Source organism: Aureobasidium pullulans (genome assembly GCF_000721785.1).
Source record: "Aureobasidium pullulans EXF-150 unplaced genomic scaffold scaffold_40, whole genome shotgun sequence".
In the NCBI taxonomy this organism is placed as follows: Eukaryota; Fungi; Ascomycota; class Dothideomycetes; order Dothideales; family Saccotheciaceae; genus Aureobasidium; species Aureobasidium pullulans.
In genome coordinates, this window is record NW_021941060.1 from 106,960 (window position 1) to 124,225 (window position 17,266).

The window sequence follows — 17,266 nt, forward strand, 5'->3', positions numbered from 1 at the left end:
TTTTTCATTCATCCTTCAAACAATCTCTCCAAACCATGCATGCATTGTCTTCACATGTGATTGTATTGTTTATCGTAACTACGTATGTGTATTGATCGCCCCTGAACTTTGAAAGCCTCAAATCGTTGCGCGTTGCGATCGACAACAGCGGTTGTCTCATTTCCCCTTTTTGCTACCTGTAATTCGTAACATCGCAATCCCGCAATCACTGCAACAACGCAGCCACCACCAACTTGTGATTACAACGAGACAGATGAGGTTTTTTGACAAATCTCCTTTTCCCTTCCTTCCAGATCGATAATCGATAACTGTTTCCCTTCTCAATCGACGAGTCAAACGAGAAGCTTAGATGGTTGTTGATGTATTGATGTACTCGTGTTTCAAGAGTTTTGGCGCCCGTTGTTGAATGGCCACCTCCTGACGTACTCGTACACTTTGCGCAGACATCATCCTCGTACTTCTTCGGGACGGCGGAAAACGAAGCAGGAGAGCTTGGACAAGGGGTTCGTGTCACAATTCGAGTTCTGAAACAATAGAACGAGCATCGAGATTTATGTGACTTGTGTACTTCCCCTATTCTTAGGGAGAGAGAGACAAGGCTTACGACAATGCCTATTGTCAATTCGGGAATCGATTGTTGCGCGGCTTTGAGGTTGAAGACGTTCTGGTCAGAAGTCTTGACCAGCGTTTGCAACGATGATTTACCCGGCTTGTTGGGCACGCGTCTGGAATGTGAAATGCGCAGCAAGGACAAAGCTGACGCGCAGCGCATTTTTCTACCTCCCAGCTATGAACACCATCATCATCATTATCAGTTGATGCGCGTGAGCCTCGAGATCCACTGATTCCTGATGTTCTACGCCTTTCCTTTGCCCTTTCCGGGTGTCACAGTCAGAAATCGTCGCACAATGTCTTCGACCTCAACACCATTATCCAGCTGATTCTCCACCAACCACTCTCCCTCCTCCAGCTTCGCCTGCTCAATCGCCTTTCTCGCCCTCGTATGCATAGCCGCATGAATACTCTTATAAACACCCTGACACGGATACGCAATCAGTCCCAACGTGCCGGCCCCAGTCTTCATAGTCAAATTGACAAATCCCATACTCAAACCTTTGGCAACACCTTTGGCACCTTCTTTTTTCTTGCCCGCGTAGGTCTTGATGAAGATATCCGTCATGCCTTCATGGATCCCGTGGATGAAGGATTTCGCTGCTACGCTGCCGCCGGTCTTCCAGTCGGTTACGGCGGTGTGTTGGTAGCCTGTGTCGCCTTGGAGGCGGGGCAGGTTCCACATGCCTTCTACTGCTGCTAGGGGGATGTCTAGGATGATGCCTTTGACTGGTGAGAAGAGGAGTTTCCCAGCGTTCCTGGCGGATGCTTTGACAACTTGTTTTGTCCTGTTCTTCGAGTCATCCTGATCTGCGGTGGCCCCCGCCAGACCTGGATGTTGTTCAATACTCACATGATCAGGCGAGTTTGCAGTAGGTGGTGAGTCGATTGGTGCTTTTTCCAAATTCTCTGGATTGTTCTTGGCTGTTGCGGCCGTTGGGCTCAGCAGTTCGTGTTCGCGTCGTTCTGTTTTGCTTGAGCCGGGGTCCGCTTCTACTGGACTGGACAAGGCTTTGTTTGACTTGTAGACCTGATAAGGTTCGGATACGACACCAGCAGCGGCTCGACCCATTGCACCAGCGGTGTGTAGGGAAGCCGATACGACAGCAGAGACGGGCTCCCATCGCTTCGGATCAATGATGATCGGCTTCGATTGATAGCTGCATTCAGAAGTCAGCATCAGCAGTCCAGATTCGGCAAATCACATGGACTCACTGCGAGAGTTTGTTCGGCTTGAACATCGTCTGTCGCATCAGTACAGATACTGCCCTCTTCGATAGTTTGATGGTAGTGCTGCTTTCTTGTAGCGTCCACGCGGCTGCCTCGTTTTTCAAGACATCGCATTTCATATCCATTGGAAGCTGAGCGTGGAATGATTGTACGGCTGCCCTCACACCATATTCGGTGTTCATCTTGTCTGCCACCTCTTTTGCAGCTAGTCTGGTCTCAGGCGCGAGGCATTTCGTGATGGCCCGAGCGAGTCCAAGAGCAGTCAGCGACTGGTATGGTATAGGCCCTGGACCTGCTCCTGAAGCTGCAACCATGATCCCCCAAAATGGTTGACTACCATAAAGTCAGTGTGGGTAATAGTGTGATTCTCTTAACATACTCACTCTCCGAAGAACGGTACCAGAAAGGAAGGGACACCTTTGCTCAGACCGCAGGCTGTGGTGCCGGCGCCACCATGATGGACGACTGCCGCGACGTGGTCAAACAGCCACTCGTGTGGACAGTCGGAAAGATAAAACACTGTATCATCCGAATCACGACCTTGTCCTAACTTACTCCATCCACGCGAAACAAGCGCGCGAAGTCCAGTCATGCGAACAGCTTCCAGTATGGTATCCGTCAGAGCCTCAGGATCTTCTATCACGATACTACCAAACCCGATGTACACAGGTGGAGGTCCGGCTTCAAGAAAGGCGCTCAAATCCGGTGGAGGCTTATACGAAGGTGGGTTTCGAAAGAAGAAGCCACAGACGTCTTTGGAAGGTCAGTCGTTGCAACGATTTCGTAGAAGATGGACGCATACCTATATGTTTTGGCCAGTCTGCTGGCCGTGGTACTAATGCCGGCGACCAACAATACGTATGCGGTACTTCCAACGTCTCCAACAACAAAGGACCTTCCGAGCTAGGCACCGGCTCGAGATCAAGCGACTTCCGCCATTTATTGACAAGATCTCCAATGCTGCTCGTATGTCAGGAGATGCAGCCTCAGCGTCAAAAACATTACTCACCCTTGCCATGTCATCCATTCAACCACTCCGTAAGACATCAAATTTGCTATTCGCGGACTTGTGTCAGAAGAGTACTTCAGATTCGCCAATGGATGCGCGAAAGCCCTTGTACTCGTCCATGGCATAGTGAACATGACATGCACAGGTATTCCCATCGCCTGCGCGCAATGCACATGTCCGAAACTTGGTGGATTAGCAATAATCGCATCCGCAACGAATGGTCGTTGTGTCTTCTCATCCCGCATGTAACACGAGCTCCAACATCCTTCCAGGATCTTCGCCAGCATCTTCCTCTTACGGCCGATATCTCCTGCTCGTACACTTGCGATGCTTGGGATGAGGCCTGGGTTTTTGACAATGTAGGCCATGAGGTCTGCCGGATCACCGCCGATGGGATAGAATTCTAGCCCGGATTTACGCACGAAATCTTCAAACACCGCATGGGTGGCTATGCGTACGCGATGGCCGTGTTGTTGCTGTAATTCACAACCCAGAGCGACGAATGGTTGCACGTCTCCTCGACTGCCTACGACGTGGATGACAATGTTGAGTTTTGCCGGACAGGTGAGTATAGGGGTTGTTTCTCGTAATGAATGGACGCCTTGGTGTAGTGGTGCTGTATCTTGGTCGTGGTTCTGTACCAGTCTGGTAAGTCGTCGACCTAGAGATCCGTCCACATCTACGTCCATGCGACCGTCGTCACGCATGCCGACTCCCAGTGCATCCGGTATACTGGGAGCCACTGACTCGTACGCCGGCGGAGGATCATCGTGCTGATAAATTGAGTGATTCGAGTTTGTGGTTTTCATTCTGATAAGAGGCGCTGGACGCGAAGTGCAAAAAAAGACGACAGATGTTGAGGAAAGTATCAAGGTATTATAACAAACAGCGCGCTAGTCTCAATGGTAAGCCAAAGGGGGGTGACGCAGGTCTTGTTCCCGGCATGAAACTCTCAAGCGCAAGTGCCAAAATAGAAACTTTGCCCTGGGCAAAACGTTATCTGGAGACCTATATGACTACCTCAACTCCCCAAGCACAGGCCTTGCTCTCCCATTTCCTACCTCTTCAATTCGGCCACATCCTCGCCTGCAGTCAGGAGATTTAGAGCAGCGTGCTCCATCGCATTTATTCATCACAACCAACAACACATTACAGCATTGAGCAAGATACGAAGCAAAACCCCACTCCAACCATGCCATCACCACCCGACCCCAAACGCGCCGCCATATCGCAATACTGGCACTCCACAGGCTTCACCGGCACAATCGCGCGCGCAACCCTCCGCACCCTCCAATTCATCACCTCCATAATCCTTCTCGGCATCTATGGTTCCGATCTCTCTTACTTCCCTTCCTCTACCGGTATCAACTCGCCAGGACGCACGAATTGGATTTTCGCTATCGTGGTCGCCTTACTCTCTGCTGTAACTTGCGTATTACACTGTTTCCTCACGGTAAAGCGATTGGGCTGGATATTCTGGGATCTGGTGCTTTGCGTGTTATACGCAGCTTTATCGGGGACATTTGGAACTGCATACTTGGGTGCTGTGGAAGATGCGGATAGGAGAATTACGCAAAGTGTGCAAGCTATGAGGGCGGGTGTGGCTTTTGCATTGATAGGAATGGGATTGTGGTTGGTCACTTGGATTCAAGGGATCAGTTGGTGTTGTTCTGCTAGGAGGATCACTAGGAGGACTGATAGGGAGGATGAGGAGGACGGTGTTGAGATTGGAGGGGTGGGCAAAGTGTCGGAGGATAATTGATCTGTTGGGAGACTGGGTTTTTAGGGCTGGGAATAATGTCAGCGGTGCTGTAGTGTTTGAAATCTTGTTGTCAGAGGGTAGGAGATATGCTAGCGTTTGTTTGAAGTGATTACGTTTGTTTTGCGTGTCTAAAGCTTCGGAGTTCAGCTGAGTGTCGTCCAACTTGTTCAATTCACCATCCATCTTGCATTCGTTTCCCAGATAACAATTCTTCCATCGCACAATTATCTGTCTCATTGGCACAAAAGACAACCGTTGAGCAGGATCTTCAAAACCACATTCGTCATGTCGTGGGAATAAATGTTCGGGAAGCGCGTATGGTACCGTATACCCCAGCCCATACGCTTAGTCTGCGTATGGTACCCGTATACATCCAAGCCACCGAAAGTTTCCATCGGCTCGTGAGGATGATGTCGCTGTCCTTCTTGTCCAAACCTGCCTGACAGATTTTGTCTTTCTGTTTTTATGTTTCACTGATGCAGGAAAAACGGTGGGATCTTGCTGGCACGGAGAGCAGGAGATGACCCTATAAATTCAAACATCAACTCTATATTGTTTGGGTTTTTGAAAGCTATGGGAGAGGTACTGTATATTGCCTTAACAAGACCTTGTACATATTTGCAAATGTCTGGTTCAAGTGTGCTTGTTAAAACGTGTATGGAAGGAAAGCTGGCTGGCTGTGCGGACGAAGATGAGTATTCACTGTATCGTGGACTGACTACAGATCCATGATGATCTTCCACGGTCAAAGATGCTCGAGCTGACTGCTGGTGTTCCTCTTGCTCCTTGAATTGATGGTAGACACAGCCTCCCGGGACTCGGATGGTGGTTCGATGGGCTTCAAGCGTTTGCGGTGTCCATGGCTGTCGAGTGATCTTCTCCATGCCGATGCGTGCGACCGATATCTCATGGTCCTTGTAGCGGTGCTCTGGTGATAATGTTGCAGATATCCACTTCATTGTGTATGGGTCGTTCATCCGATGAAAGTGCCTGTGCGCTGGGGAGCAGCAGCAAGCTTATTGTTAATCCCTTGGGCCACCAGATTCATGCGGACCTCCTCGACAGCTCTCAGCTCATCTTCCCAACTCATCTTATTTTGCTGCTTGTCACTGCCGCCGAACCAACTTCCCCATAATGAAGACGAAGAAGTAGTTGTGCCCTTGGTTGTCTCTTCGCGAAGGAGTTTGGTTACCATAGCACCCCAATTGGCAATTCCAGTTTCCAGACAAGCTCTGCATTTATTCTTGTTGGCAGGAAGAGCATCGGAAGCAACACCTTGCTCGGCAATAGCAACAGCATTTTTCGTCCATCCTAATCCTTCATCTTCTCTGCCTGGTATTGCGGTGGCGAAGAGGATTTCACCGATATACAGCATAAGTTCTGCTTCGGTGCAATCAGGGATGTTGGCGGGAAGGCGGAGGAAAGGCTCATCGCCCGAGGGAGGAAGAGAAGGGTAAGTAGGGGGAGTGAAGAGAGATTTGACGATGTTGAAGAAGGCGCCAATGTCGGTGGATGTGGGATCGGAGACGGTGAAGTCGCGGTATTCTGAGCGTGAAGGAGGAGCGATGTCTACGGGCGCGGCATGGCGGGCGCGAAGGACAGAGAGGAAGATGGGGAGGGCGGAAGTGATGTTGCCGGAACGAGCGCGGTGAGTGGCCAGAGCGGTTGCAGTTGTGAGGATATTAGGGGATGGGGGAGTGACTTCGTTGACGCGCAAGATGGAGGATTCGGCATCAATGACTTGCTCGGGTGCTGGCAGTGCTGAAGCAGCAATGTCGACAGCCCATTTGTAAGTTTCATCGGCAGAGTCGCTTAGGCCCTTGATCTCCAGCCAATTGGCGTATGCAAGAGCGGCTTGAATCCTGTGACGAGTAGAAAAGCCGACACCGGTGAGGACCTTGAGGTAGAAGGTTTCTGGCGGCGCGTATGCTTGTTCGCAATCTTCTTCGCGAGGGGCAGACTCGGCGCCAGGAGGACAGGGTCGAGGGGAAGGGTTGGAAGGACCAATAACGACATCTTTTGGAAAGACGATGCCGCGAGAGGTATCCAGAACCATGTTGTCGATATGTTCAGATGCCCTGGCGCAATTCATGACGACCTGGAAATAACCCTCTTTCCACGCTGCACTCTTATCCTGCACGTCAAAGGCAGAGGGATTGATTCCGCGGATGTGTTCCATACCAGGGACGAGGGGGGTTGTGCCTTTTCCATCAATGGCTTCATCTTCCAATCTTTCCAGACATCTTCTGAACTCTGTCGCGACTTGAGCCCAATCGGTGTATTCATGATCGGGTTTGACAGCAGCATTGGCGCATCGGAAATGGTTGCGCGAAAAGAAAGACCATTCTTCAGGCGAAGGAGTCTTGCGTTCTAGCACTTCCTGGTTGATGCCGTAGAGAGCGACGACACCGAGAAGGAAGAACGACCATCCTACGGCGGACCATTTGGCAGCCAGCCAGACCTGCTCTTTGACGTAATTCTTATTCTCGGTCGTGAGAAAACGGGCGGTTTGGCGCGAGGCAAGTACGTTTCGGGAAGGTTGCGACAGATAGGGAAGTTGCGGGCGTGGTGACGATGTGCGGGTTATGAGAAGGAGCGGATGCTTTTGCGTAAAGAGGCGGAGGGATGATTGATTTGATTGATTCGGCAGTCGTTTGGTTCGGAGATGCCGTAATAGCGACGGCGGTCGTGATGTCAACACCATCTTTTGTTGTGATTACAATCTTCTTGTGGTCATGTCGGATGGATGATTCGATTGCGGCGGCGGTGATTGCCAAGACTGTCGAGCTTCAATGTCTCTCCGCGTCTCCTCCGTGATTGGCCGGCACCACATTTCTCCTGTATACCACTCTTTTCCTCTTGTACACCACGAACATCAAGTTGACGCAATGGTTGAAGAAGCCAAGCCAGAGATCGGCGTGGACGAGCTTCGCGATCAATTGGATGCGCTGTGGGAGAAGCACCTGACTCTGCTCGACTCATACCACCAAGCGCAGCAACAATTGGCCCGTCATTTCTCATCAGGTTTCTTCGACCTCGCTCAAGCAACTTTCAAATCCACCACTCGTGTTCGCTATGGACAAGAATATTATGACGACCGTATGCAAGCCACTCGCCGCTTCGAAGCTTCCACCAACGACAACGATGTGCCCTGCCTCGCCTTGAAGGCTGATGACACCTCACCATCTACCGACACTTCGAACGAGCACTCGACCAAATCTGGTGAGAAGTCATCCGATAAGGAAGCAAAGGGAAAGAAACCGGATCAACCGGAACAGCAACAGCCAACACCACCCTCAACTCCGCCTCGAGACACAGAAGAAGAGAAGCTCTCGGAAGAACAAGACAAATCAAAGACAACAAGCCATCAGGACAAGGCACAACAGAAACCTCGTGATCCCCTTCACTGGTACGGTATCTTGGTTCCTCCTGCCTTGAGAGCTTCGCAAAAGTCCTTCATCTCTGCTATCGAGAGTCCGCTCATTGAGGCCGCCAATTCTGCACAAGCACTCCGTCTCGTCGCTGTCGAAATTCGCAAATTGAGGAAGGATATCAAGAAGGCTGAAAGACGTTTGGTATAACATTGAATCACTATCTCATCTCAGTACGAATATCTGAACCGAGGGTTTTCGAAATCTGTCAGATCTTCAATCGTCTCCTCACTTGTGTCCATGTCAGACACGAGCCCGAACTCTGCATCTCTCTTCTTGTTGCGTTGCATCAGCAACATTCTCAAAGCGACTACCAGAGCCAATTGAATTACTGCGCATGCGATGATGAATTTGCAACCTGTCTGGTATACGGGTGCCTCGGCTGCCAGGAAAGCATGGGGTCCGCAGATGTTACCAATACAATACGCCAGGAACACGAATGCTGTCGACGTGACTCTCTTGGTGTAGCCTGCGACGTTGTTCGCCGGCATCTGCAGGGCCAGTACCAGGGATGCGACGAATGAGCCAATCTGTCTGCTTGTCAGTCCTGCTTTTTGAACATGGAGCTTGCGACACTCACCAGGTAGTATGAGACCAGAAGACCGTTTGAGTTGCTTCTCGGCAGCTTCCAAACAAGACTGGTGCCGATGATTGTTGGCAGGAGGTACAACGCCATAATATATGTGCGGATGTTCTTGAACTTGGACGCAAGATACGGTCCGGTGAAGACGAAGAATACTTGAAATCCACCCGATGGAATGCCATATGCTGTCGTTTTTAGAGCATCACCATGAGCGATACCCTTGACGATCAGCTTGCCGAAGTTGGCGAAACCTGTCTTGGTCAGCGTTCGAACACGGAAACGAAGAATAGACATCTCTTACCTCCGTTGATTCCCTCGTTGCACAACACGAACAAGAACAAGATCCAGATCTGAGGGTCCAACAGGGCTTCCTTGACCTGAGACATCTTGATCTTGGGGTTGTAAACTCCTGTGCGGTTGGTCTGGCTGCGGGCGATGAGCAACGCTTTCTCCTCTGGCGAGAAGAACTTTGCAGTCATGATGTTGTTGGGGAGGAAGAAGAATAGGACAATGCCCCAGATGATTGTCAAGCCTCCACAGAGCAAGAAGATGACTCCTGCAAGATGTTAGCCATGTGCATATATCCGAATATCGCAGTTCAACTCACTCCAGACTGGAAAGCCGTCGAGCTGACCGACACCATAGAAGAGGATACCACCAACCATACTTCCAACGCCGTTGAAGCAGTAGAAGATACCCGCACGAGAAGGTTGTTCCTTTCGTGTAAACCACATGCCGACCAACATCATGAAGCAAGGTGTCTGTCCGTCGAATCAGCAAAGCCATCAAGCCATCATCTCCCAACCAAGACTCACAATTGGAGCTTCAAAGCAACCCAAGATGAATCGGCAAATCGCCAGTCCAGTAAAGTTCGAACACGCCGCCGTCAACATCAACACACTACCCCAAATCGTAACGAAACAACTCAAGACCGTTCCAGTTGGGAAATGCTGCGCCAAGTAACTACTGGGCCATTCTGACACCAAGTAGCCAAAATAGAATATACTCGTCAACCAAGAGTATTCATCACTGGTAGTGCCAGTACTGGTGAAGAGATCAAAGACAGCAGAGTAACTCAATGCTTGTTTATCGATATATTGTAGCAAATATGTTCCGCACAGCAATGGCATCAATGTCCAATTGACTTTGCGAACGAGCTTTTTGCAAGCGGCTTCGTCTTGAAGGATCTCGGCAAGGTAGGCGTGTGAGAAATTGTGTTGGCGGAGAAACACTTCTGCGGCGTCGAGGTCTTCGATGACTTCTCCGGTCTTGAGATCCATCTCTGTGGTTTCTGGGTCGGCGAGGGGTTTCTCTTTGATGGACATGTCGTCGGTGCGTGGAGCTTGGTCGGCCATCTTTTCTGAAGTTGATGCAGATATTGTGGATTTGAAGGGGAGAGAGACTGGAGGCATGATGAGGGTGGATGGGAATGAATTTGCACAAGGGATCTGCGAGGTGGACTTTGTATAGTTGTGTTGCCAAGATGTGGTGGTGGTGGTCAGGGAAGATAACATATCACCATTATCTTAACCCCCGCTCTCTTTTCTCAGCCCTCACATGGATCTTCCGGCTCCTACGCCTATCGAAAGATGTCGGAAGAGGGCTGGTCTTCTTGTCATTCGAATCTCTTCACCTCATTCAAGTCGCATCGACAAGATGTAAAAGACTTGGGTGCTGTTTTATCTGGATGATCAAGATCACAAACTTGCAACTCAGTTCATTTTCAAACAACTCGAGCACAACTCCAATCTTTCACAATACCTACTCGAGTCAGTCACGCCGTCTATCTTTACTGCTTTGAAGATCTTATCTATCTCAGCATCGGCACTTGTCTCCGCGCCCCAGTTCCTTTTTCGGCCGGGCGAAGTGCTTCCCCGCGATAGGGCAGATGGCCTATCGATAACCATCAAGTACCTTGGTACCACTACCATTACTCCGTACACTTCCTTTGACTAGACATCAGGGCAAGTATCACAAACATGACAGATCATCAAGTTGCCCGCCCCGCCGTACGAACAACATCGCTGAATCGGGCTCCGAACTCCACTCCTCCAATTGCGTGATCGGCGACTTTTTGTCAAAACCAAAAGGCCAGCTGCGTCCGCGTCAACTGCACCACTGGTCCTTGGTCTTCAAATCAATCGACTACCAAGCATGTCTTCTTCCAACCCATCAAGGCATTTCGCCTTCGCCTTGCTCATCCCTCTGGTGCTGGCAGCAGCAAATTACGCTTCTCTACACCAGCAAGTCTTGGGATTTCTCGGCTACCACTCTACCGTCTCTTCTCTACCTGCTGTCACTATACCTCAAGCTACTCTGGTTGGCACAATCATCGATGACGCTTTTCCAACGCCAGTGGAAGCATTTCTTGGGTTTCCCTACGCAGCCGCTCCCACCGGTGCTTTGAGATTTGCCAAACCTGTTGCCGTACAGCCTGGAAACGAGACCTTCAAGGCTGATGCTTTTGGCCCCAGATGTCCTGGAAAACAACTACTTCCTCCCGGTGGCGGCGAAGATATTTGGTCTGAAGATTGTTTGACCGCCAACATCTTCCGCCCTGCCTCTTTACCCAAGGACAAAAAAGTGCCCGTTATGGTTTATATCCACGGAGGAGCTTTTAATCGCGGTACGGCGAAGATGCATAATACGGCTTCTATGGTTGGATTTGCGACTGAGGGTTTCGTTGCCGTCAGCTTCAATTACAGGATTGGTGCGCTTGGCTTTTTGAATTCGAAAGTTACGGAAAAGGAGGGAGTGTTAAATTTGGGGTTGCATGATCAGGTGCTTATGTTGGAATGGGTGAGGGATAATATTGCTGCGTTTGGAGGTGATGAGGGAGATGTTACGTTGGTTGGGTTGAGCGCTGGTGCACATTCGGTGAGTTCCATTCATTTTCACTCTCGTCAGCATTGGCGGTCATGACGTTATGATGAAGGGAGAAAGTTTACTCATACAAGGAACAGATTGGCCATCATATCATGAACATCAACTCCCCACACCAATACCCCCTCTTCCACAAAACGGTAATCGAATCCGGTGGACCCACCTCACGCGCCCTTCACCCTTACGATTCTGCCCTGCATGAAGCACAATTCCAGATGTTCCTCACCCTGACCTCTTGCTCTGGTCTCTCCGACACCGCGATCCTCCCTTGTCTCCGCAACGCCTCCGAAGCAAGTATAGTGGAAGCTTCAAACACAGTCTTTGCCCATTGGAACCCTTCCGTCAGATGGGCATGGCAACCCGTCATCGACAACGACTTGATCTCCCGACGCCCCTTGTCAGCCTGGAAATCAGGAAACTACGCCAACGTGCCCATTCTCACTGGCTTCAATCACAATGAAGGAACAATGTATGTACCCAAGACCACCACTACATCCGCACAATTCCGCGAATTTTGGGCCGAACTGCTTCCGCATTTGGGAAATGAGGAGTTGGATGTTGTTGAACAATTATATCCTGATCCTGCTGTTTATCCTGATTCTGAGTATCTTGATACCAGAGGTTTGGATGTAGGTGCGCAGTATAAACGTCTAGAAGCTGCGTATGGACATTACGCATACGTTTGCCCTGTCCGGCAAACCGCGCAATTTTCCAAAACACCGGTGTATCTATACCACTGGGCCACCAATCGTACCATCCTCGGCGGCGCTAATCACGGCGATCAAATGTGGTATGAGACCTTCGACCCATCCACCACATCCGTCTCTTCCACGCATAAAGAACTCGCTGGCGTATTTCATGACTACATTGTCAGTTTCGTTTTGACCGGGGATCCGAATGCCGTGGAGGGGAGGTGGAAACGACCGGTTTGGGAAGCATGGGGTAAGCAAGGAGAGCAAGAACACAAGACCATGGTTTTCGGCGCGGGTAACGACGAACGTGCCGGTGGAAAGGGTAAAGGTGTCATAGCAGAATTGCTCAACGATACCTGGGGCTCCAAACAATGCGAATTCTGGTGGTCGCAAACCCCCAATGTGGAAGATTAGAACTGGTGTAAAAAGTCCAAAGCGAGAACCGATCAGTTCCCGCTTATACTGCCAATATCTCAAGTTGGGCAAAGGCCCCTTTTTTGCACATTTTTTTTTTATAAAGACTATGATATGCAACACTGGATTAACTCGCTTAACACCAGAATAACCTGCATATTTCAACCCTGAAGAATATGAATCAACAGACATCTACTAGCCCAAGCATGATTTTCTCCCATCACAGTCCCCATCACCTCTAAAACATTTATCCATAATCAATCCAGCACCTCTCGCAGCTTCCTTCCCACCATCCAAAAAAACATCAGCAAACACCAACGTTTTTCCACAAACAATGCTCCAATTCCATCCGCTTTTGGAACATACTCCTCTTTTCGTGTTCATTACTGGGATGCAGATTAGCCTGAAAAGGTCTTTCAAGCTCTACTAATCACGAAACTTGCAAAGCGCATGCGGTGTGTCAGTCTCGACCGGTCGAGAAGGCTCAAAAGAGCGAGATGTGGGAAAGATCTCTCTTAACCGACGACAAACAATACGAAGTCCTGCGATGCGACTTCTATTCACCTCGGTATAGCTAAGCGGTCGTGTGACGGATGCAGTATCATCCATGTTACATCGCTCACAGTCTTCGTGTTGCAAAGACGAATGGGCGATAACGTCTACCTTGAGGAAACAGATCAAAGATCATAAGCATGTACATGTGTATACCTAGATAGATCTACCGATTCATCACATCTACATCCTACGCCTTCTTCGATCTCTTCTTCACACCTCCATTTGCACCACCAGCAGCATTAGCCAAAACCTTGACACTCCCATCAACCACGCCATTACTCGCCTCTTCCTCCTTCCCTTCCTTCTCACTCAATTCTTCTTCTTCCTCGGACACCTTGGTCCCTTTCTCAAATCTCACTTTCCTCATCGACTTTTCTCTCTTTCTCATTTCCTTGTCCTTGGCTTCCTTTTGTACTCGTGCCCAGATCTGCTGGCCTGCGATGATGCTACTGATACTGGAAGCGATCCCCACGGTCACGGAATCCACCGGTATCCAGCCGACCGCGGAGCCAGGGATGAGGATATCGCAGCAATCGAGTACGAGGTCAGAAGCCAAAGTCGCGGACGACATGTTTTGAGAAAGGTAGTCATGAGTCGTGAGTAAAAGGGAGGTGCTTATAGCGAAAAACCAAACTTGGAGGGCATGATGTTGTAAAGCTGTCAAGAATGAAGAGGTGGTGATGCCCATTGCATTGGTCTGTGTTGCGTTAGTATATTTGTGGGAGAGAATGGGGTGTTGAAGGTGGCAGGGAGCATGTGGCAGCTTACGATACAGAACATCTCCATGAAAAAATATATAGCCAAAAGCATATTTTTGGCAGTCGCGAGGACGCGGCGGGATGAAGGTGGAGAAGAGGTCCAGGTTATTGTGGACGCTTGACTGAAGTCTATCCACTTGAATAGGCGGAGGTAACGACGCGCTATTTCTCACACATCAGTTAGATTCTGTGATTGGAAAGAAATTCACTGGAAAATCTTACAAAGTGCGAATTGCCCTCTGGCCATGTTCCATGTCTTTGCATCAGTGATTGATGATGTGGTACCAGCTGCTATCTGCACAAATGCTTGCAGTAATCTCAATGATTTCTCGACCGCCGCTGCATAAGCAATGTCAGTATACAGCAGTTTACAGCCTTATTGTCCTTTTTCTAGTTTCATAACACTAATGGTCGTATTAAGAGAGATGAAAGAAACGGGGTGTGGGCGGTTGTTGAGAATCAAAGGAATAACAGAAAATCGCCTGCCAGCAAAGCCTCCGTTGGAGTTTGGAAAGGGGAAACGACAAGCAAAAGCGACAGAAGCTTCCTGGAATGGACAGTCCATAGATTTTACACTCTGTCAAACCTTCACTAGGATCAAATACATCCTCTGTCGCGGAAAGACGGCCATAGCAGCATACCCAACACAACCAAAATCTCGGGAAAGCGTCTTCCGAACACCACCGAAGAAGGAAACACCTCAAAGACATGAGGAAATCACTTACCAGCATCATTAGCATAATTAGCCACTTCCGCAAACATAATTGCGATACACTGCTTTTGAAAGGTTACAAGTCAAACACTTGCCTTGTTCAAAGATTTGGCCACGAGATGTTGACACAGAGGCAAAGAATGGCACGATTTGCGGGTCCTAAAGCTTAGTCATCCGGGCAATACTTGCCCGAGAATTGATTGATCGAATGTGATGCGACAACAGCGACACGATAGACACTAAAGCAGTGATGAGGATGAGAGGTCAGAATACTCACAAAGAAAAGACCATGCGAAAGGTTTGGGGTGGACAATTGCTATGGTTGGGATAGGAAAATTAGAGAGATGAGATGCCGATGTCGGTGGTTAGGGATGTGAAGAGTGCAGGACAGGGTCGCACCTGTCGCCTTCATGAGAAGCTTTGTTTATCGCGTCTCTCTTCGGTCGTGGAAGCTTAACGCGAAGACAGTAAAAAAGCCGGCTAGATTGATTTCTAGGCTGCATTCGGCCAAGGTGTAGAAGAGCTGTCACAGGCAAAGCCGGGTGACGAGCCATATCTGTGACCGGCGTGTCCCGGAAAGCATAAGACTCGTCCCATTTTGCCCACGAGTAGCATTGTAGAAGGAAAGACAAATTTCAGGAAAGAGCATTTTTGTACGACAACATGGATAAAGCGAGCTACGAACGATAGCCAATCTATTGATCCTGTTGATTAACACTAGGCAACATGCCATGGATGCCGTCCATGTCTGCGCTTCTTGGGGATCACTCAAACATGAGGCATCAAACGCCGACAGTCTACCGTACTATCGCATCAAGTCAGCAACACAATTCCCAACACCGTCAAATCAATTAAACAAAACTACCGTCTTCCCAAAAACTCCATGTCCTTCTCAGCTAGGTCAACTTGTTCGCGAAACAAAGCTGCCTTTTTAGCAGCACCTTCTGAAGCTTGTGCGGTTCTTAGAAACCCCCTTAGCTTCTCCAAGAGCAAAGATAACAGACCCTTGAAATCCTGGAGGGCGGAGAGCAGTTTTGCGGAATTCGGAGGGGATGACGACAATGAGGCGTGAACGAGAGCAAATGAGATGCTCAGTACCGGACCAGAAATTCTCTTGTTGTTGTAACGCTCTAGATGTTTGCTCGTGTGGTCAACCAGCGTTTCCAGAGTCAAGAAGTGTACGCGCTTGGTAGGCGGAGCTGTACCCCTGGTTTCGCTCTTGAGTATTGACTTGAGCCATGGGGATGTGCGATGAGGAGTAATCGGGCGGACGGCCGGGCTGGGGTCAACTCTAGCCACGTATCCGCGGTCAACACCACTTGCTTGCAAATCTCCCTCTTCAATCTTATCAAGCGCTTCGGCAAGACGTTTGCCTCTGGACCTGGCTGCGATCTGAGCAGAATGATTGTGTTGGACCCTCTTCTCCTCTTGCAGCTCGTCATGATGCTTGCGTGCCGTTAGCTCTTTTGCTGTCATCACGGTGGCCACGGGAGTCGGTTTGGCGTCAGGGGCTTCTCCAGATAAAGGGTCAAGAATTTTCTTGTTGTTGTGCTCGGCTCCAGCCTCAACTGCAGGGCCTGCGGCAGTCGCTGTGATCGCCCTGCTTATGCCACCCTCGCTATATAGTCGAGGCTCAGATATAGAGGCAAGTGTTCTGTCGACAGCTGGTCTCTCGATGGCATAGCGCATGATGGCCTTTGTCTGGTCAGAGGGCTCGGAGAACTCAATCTGAGCGGCCTTTGCGATTTCCGGCTTGTAAAGAGTGATATCTCTGCTGAAACTTTTGGTACCGGGCGGTGCGCCCCTATCTCTCGTAACAGATGGGGGTGGCAGAGCGTTGGTATCAAGATCGAAGTTAAAGGATAAGCCGTGCCTGGGAGGTGAGGCGAGACGACGTCTCTTGGATGGCATTCCGGCGTTGATCCCTCCTGTGGAGATGGGCAATTGTCGGGATCTGGATAGTATGGTTCTTCCTAGACCTGGAACTCCAGAATTTCGCTTCTCAATGAAAATAGCAGAAGACGTATGATTTCCACGTGCGTCGGAGACTGAGAGAGCAACCGATGAGAAGTTGGTTGAGACAGTGGCTTAGAAGGCGCGACCTTGCCTTGAGAGACAGCGCGAGACGTTGTACCTCCGATAAGAGAAGGGGAGTCACCGGCAAGCGACGCGTTACTGACAGGAGTCTCGCTGTGTCGGGATGTGTCGTGCGTGTCCCCTCGGTAATTGATGATGTTGATGGCCTTGGACCGGTTGAGGTCGTCGATTTCTCTCACGATCGATTCATGCGTATAGCTGATGATAAACGTGATGAGTGGCAACGATGAACACTGCATAGGATTGGCGCGAGCGAGCGAGAAGTATTTGGGCGGATGGATGGCCTGTCCTTGACTTGCTAGAGTTGTGCTGCCTGATGCGTGTTACATCTGCCTGATGCTTGTTACATCTGCACCATATAATCATGTATCTGTTATCCCTAGCGAGAGAAAACAAACGGGAATCGGAACTCATGCTCGAACACTTTTTCAGAAACTCTGGAAATGAAGATATACCAGTGGCACGATCGAGAAACGAAGTAACTCGAGAAAAACAAGGCTTTTGCAGAAAAGTAATACGAACAAAGCA

General features: G+C 49.7%; 7 protein-coding genes across 7 annotated transcripts; 3 read left to right on the forward strand and 4 right to left on the reverse strand.

Moving 5' to 3' along the window:
• Positions 1 to 856: 856 nt before the first annotated feature.
• Positions 857 to 3,558, reverse strand: M438DRAFT_284832 (UDP-Glycosyltransferase/glycogen phosphorylase; the record flags this gene model as incomplete). Its single annotated transcript, XM_029901482.1, has 6 exons — positions 857 to 1,553; positions 1,620 to 1,772; positions 1,828 to 2,175; positions 2,226 to 2,595; positions 2,645 to 2,802; positions 2,852 to 3,558. The coding sequence occupies 6 exons, from the start codon at positions 3,556 to 3,558 to the stop codon at positions 857 to 859; spliced, it is 2,433 nt and encodes an 810-aa protein (XP_029755044.1).
• A 485-nt stretch (positions 3,559 to 4,043) lies between these two features.
• M438DRAFT_378627 (uncharacterized protein) lies at positions 4,044 to 4,613 on the forward strand (the record flags this gene model as incomplete). Its single annotated transcript, XM_029908837.1, has 1 exon — positions 4,044 to 4,613. One exon carries the CDS (start codon positions 4,044 to 4,046, stop codon positions 4,611 to 4,613), a length of 570 nt encoding a protein of 189 aa, XP_029755045.1.
• A 973-nt stretch (positions 4,614 to 5,586) lies between these two features.
• M438DRAFT_284950 (uncharacterized protein) lies at positions 5,587 to 7,317 on the reverse strand (the record flags this gene model as incomplete). The annotated part of the gene is made up of 1 exon (XM_029901492.1): positions 5,587 to 7,317. One exon carries the CDS (start codon positions 7,315 to 7,317, stop codon positions 5,587 to 5,589), a length of 1,731 nt encoding a protein of 576 aa, XP_029755046.1.
• A 184-nt stretch (positions 7,318 to 7,501) lies between these two features.
• Positions 7,502 to 8,194, forward strand: M438DRAFT_340307 (uncharacterized protein; the record flags this gene model as incomplete). Its single annotated transcript, XM_029904304.1, has 1 exon — positions 7,502 to 8,194. One exon carries the CDS (start codon positions 7,502 to 7,504, stop codon positions 8,192 to 8,194), a length of 693 nt encoding a protein of 230 aa, XP_029755047.1.
• A 20-nt stretch (positions 8,195 to 8,214) lies between these two features.
• M438DRAFT_378630 (MFS general substrate transporter) lies at positions 8,215 to 9,907 on the reverse strand (the record flags this gene model as incomplete). Its single annotated transcript, XM_029908838.1, has 5 exons — positions 8,215 to 8,574; positions 8,625 to 8,878; positions 8,929 to 9,183; positions 9,235 to 9,388; positions 9,443 to 9,907. 5 exons carry the CDS (start codon positions 9,905 to 9,907, stop codon positions 8,215 to 8,217), a joined length of 1,488 nt encoding a protein of 495 aa, XP_029755048.1.
• Positions 9,908 to 10,629: 722 nt separating this feature from the next.
• M438DRAFT_400947 (alpha/beta-hydrolase) lies at positions 10,630 to 12,686 on the forward strand. The gene is made up of 2 exons (XM_029909496.1): positions 10,630 to 11,504; positions 11,591 to 12,686. Exons 1-2 carry the CDS (start codon positions 10,782 to 10,784, stop codon positions 12,614 to 12,616), a joined length of 1,749 nt encoding a protein of 582 aa, XP_029755049.1. The 5' UTR covers positions 10,630 to 10,781; the 3' UTR covers positions 12,617 to 12,686.
• A 620-nt stretch (positions 12,687 to 13,306) lies between these two features.
• M438DRAFT_369928 (uncharacterized protein) lies at positions 13,307 to 16,552 on the reverse strand (the record flags this gene model as incomplete). The annotated part of the gene is made up of 4 exons (XM_029908141.1): positions 13,307 to 13,868; positions 13,940 to 14,091; positions 14,152 to 14,268; positions 15,646 to 16,552. The coding sequence occupies 4 exons, from the start codon at positions 16,550 to 16,552 to the stop codon at positions 13,359 to 13,361; spliced, it is 1,686 nt and encodes a 561-aa protein (XP_029755050.1). The 3' UTR covers positions 13,307 to 13,358.
• Between the last annotated feature and the right edge of the window lie 714 nt (positions 16,553 to 17,266).

Excerpts from the sequence above, each read along its gene's own strand:
- M438DRAFT_400947 (XM_029909496.1), top strand. The coding sequence starts at position 10,782 with ATGTCTTCTTCCAACCCATCAAGGCATTTCGCCTTCGCCTTGCTCATC. Across the intron at positions 11,505-11,590 it reads TGAGCGCTGGTGCACATTCG|ATTGGCCATCATATCATGAA; the intron begins GTGAGTTCCATT and ends TACAAGGAACAG.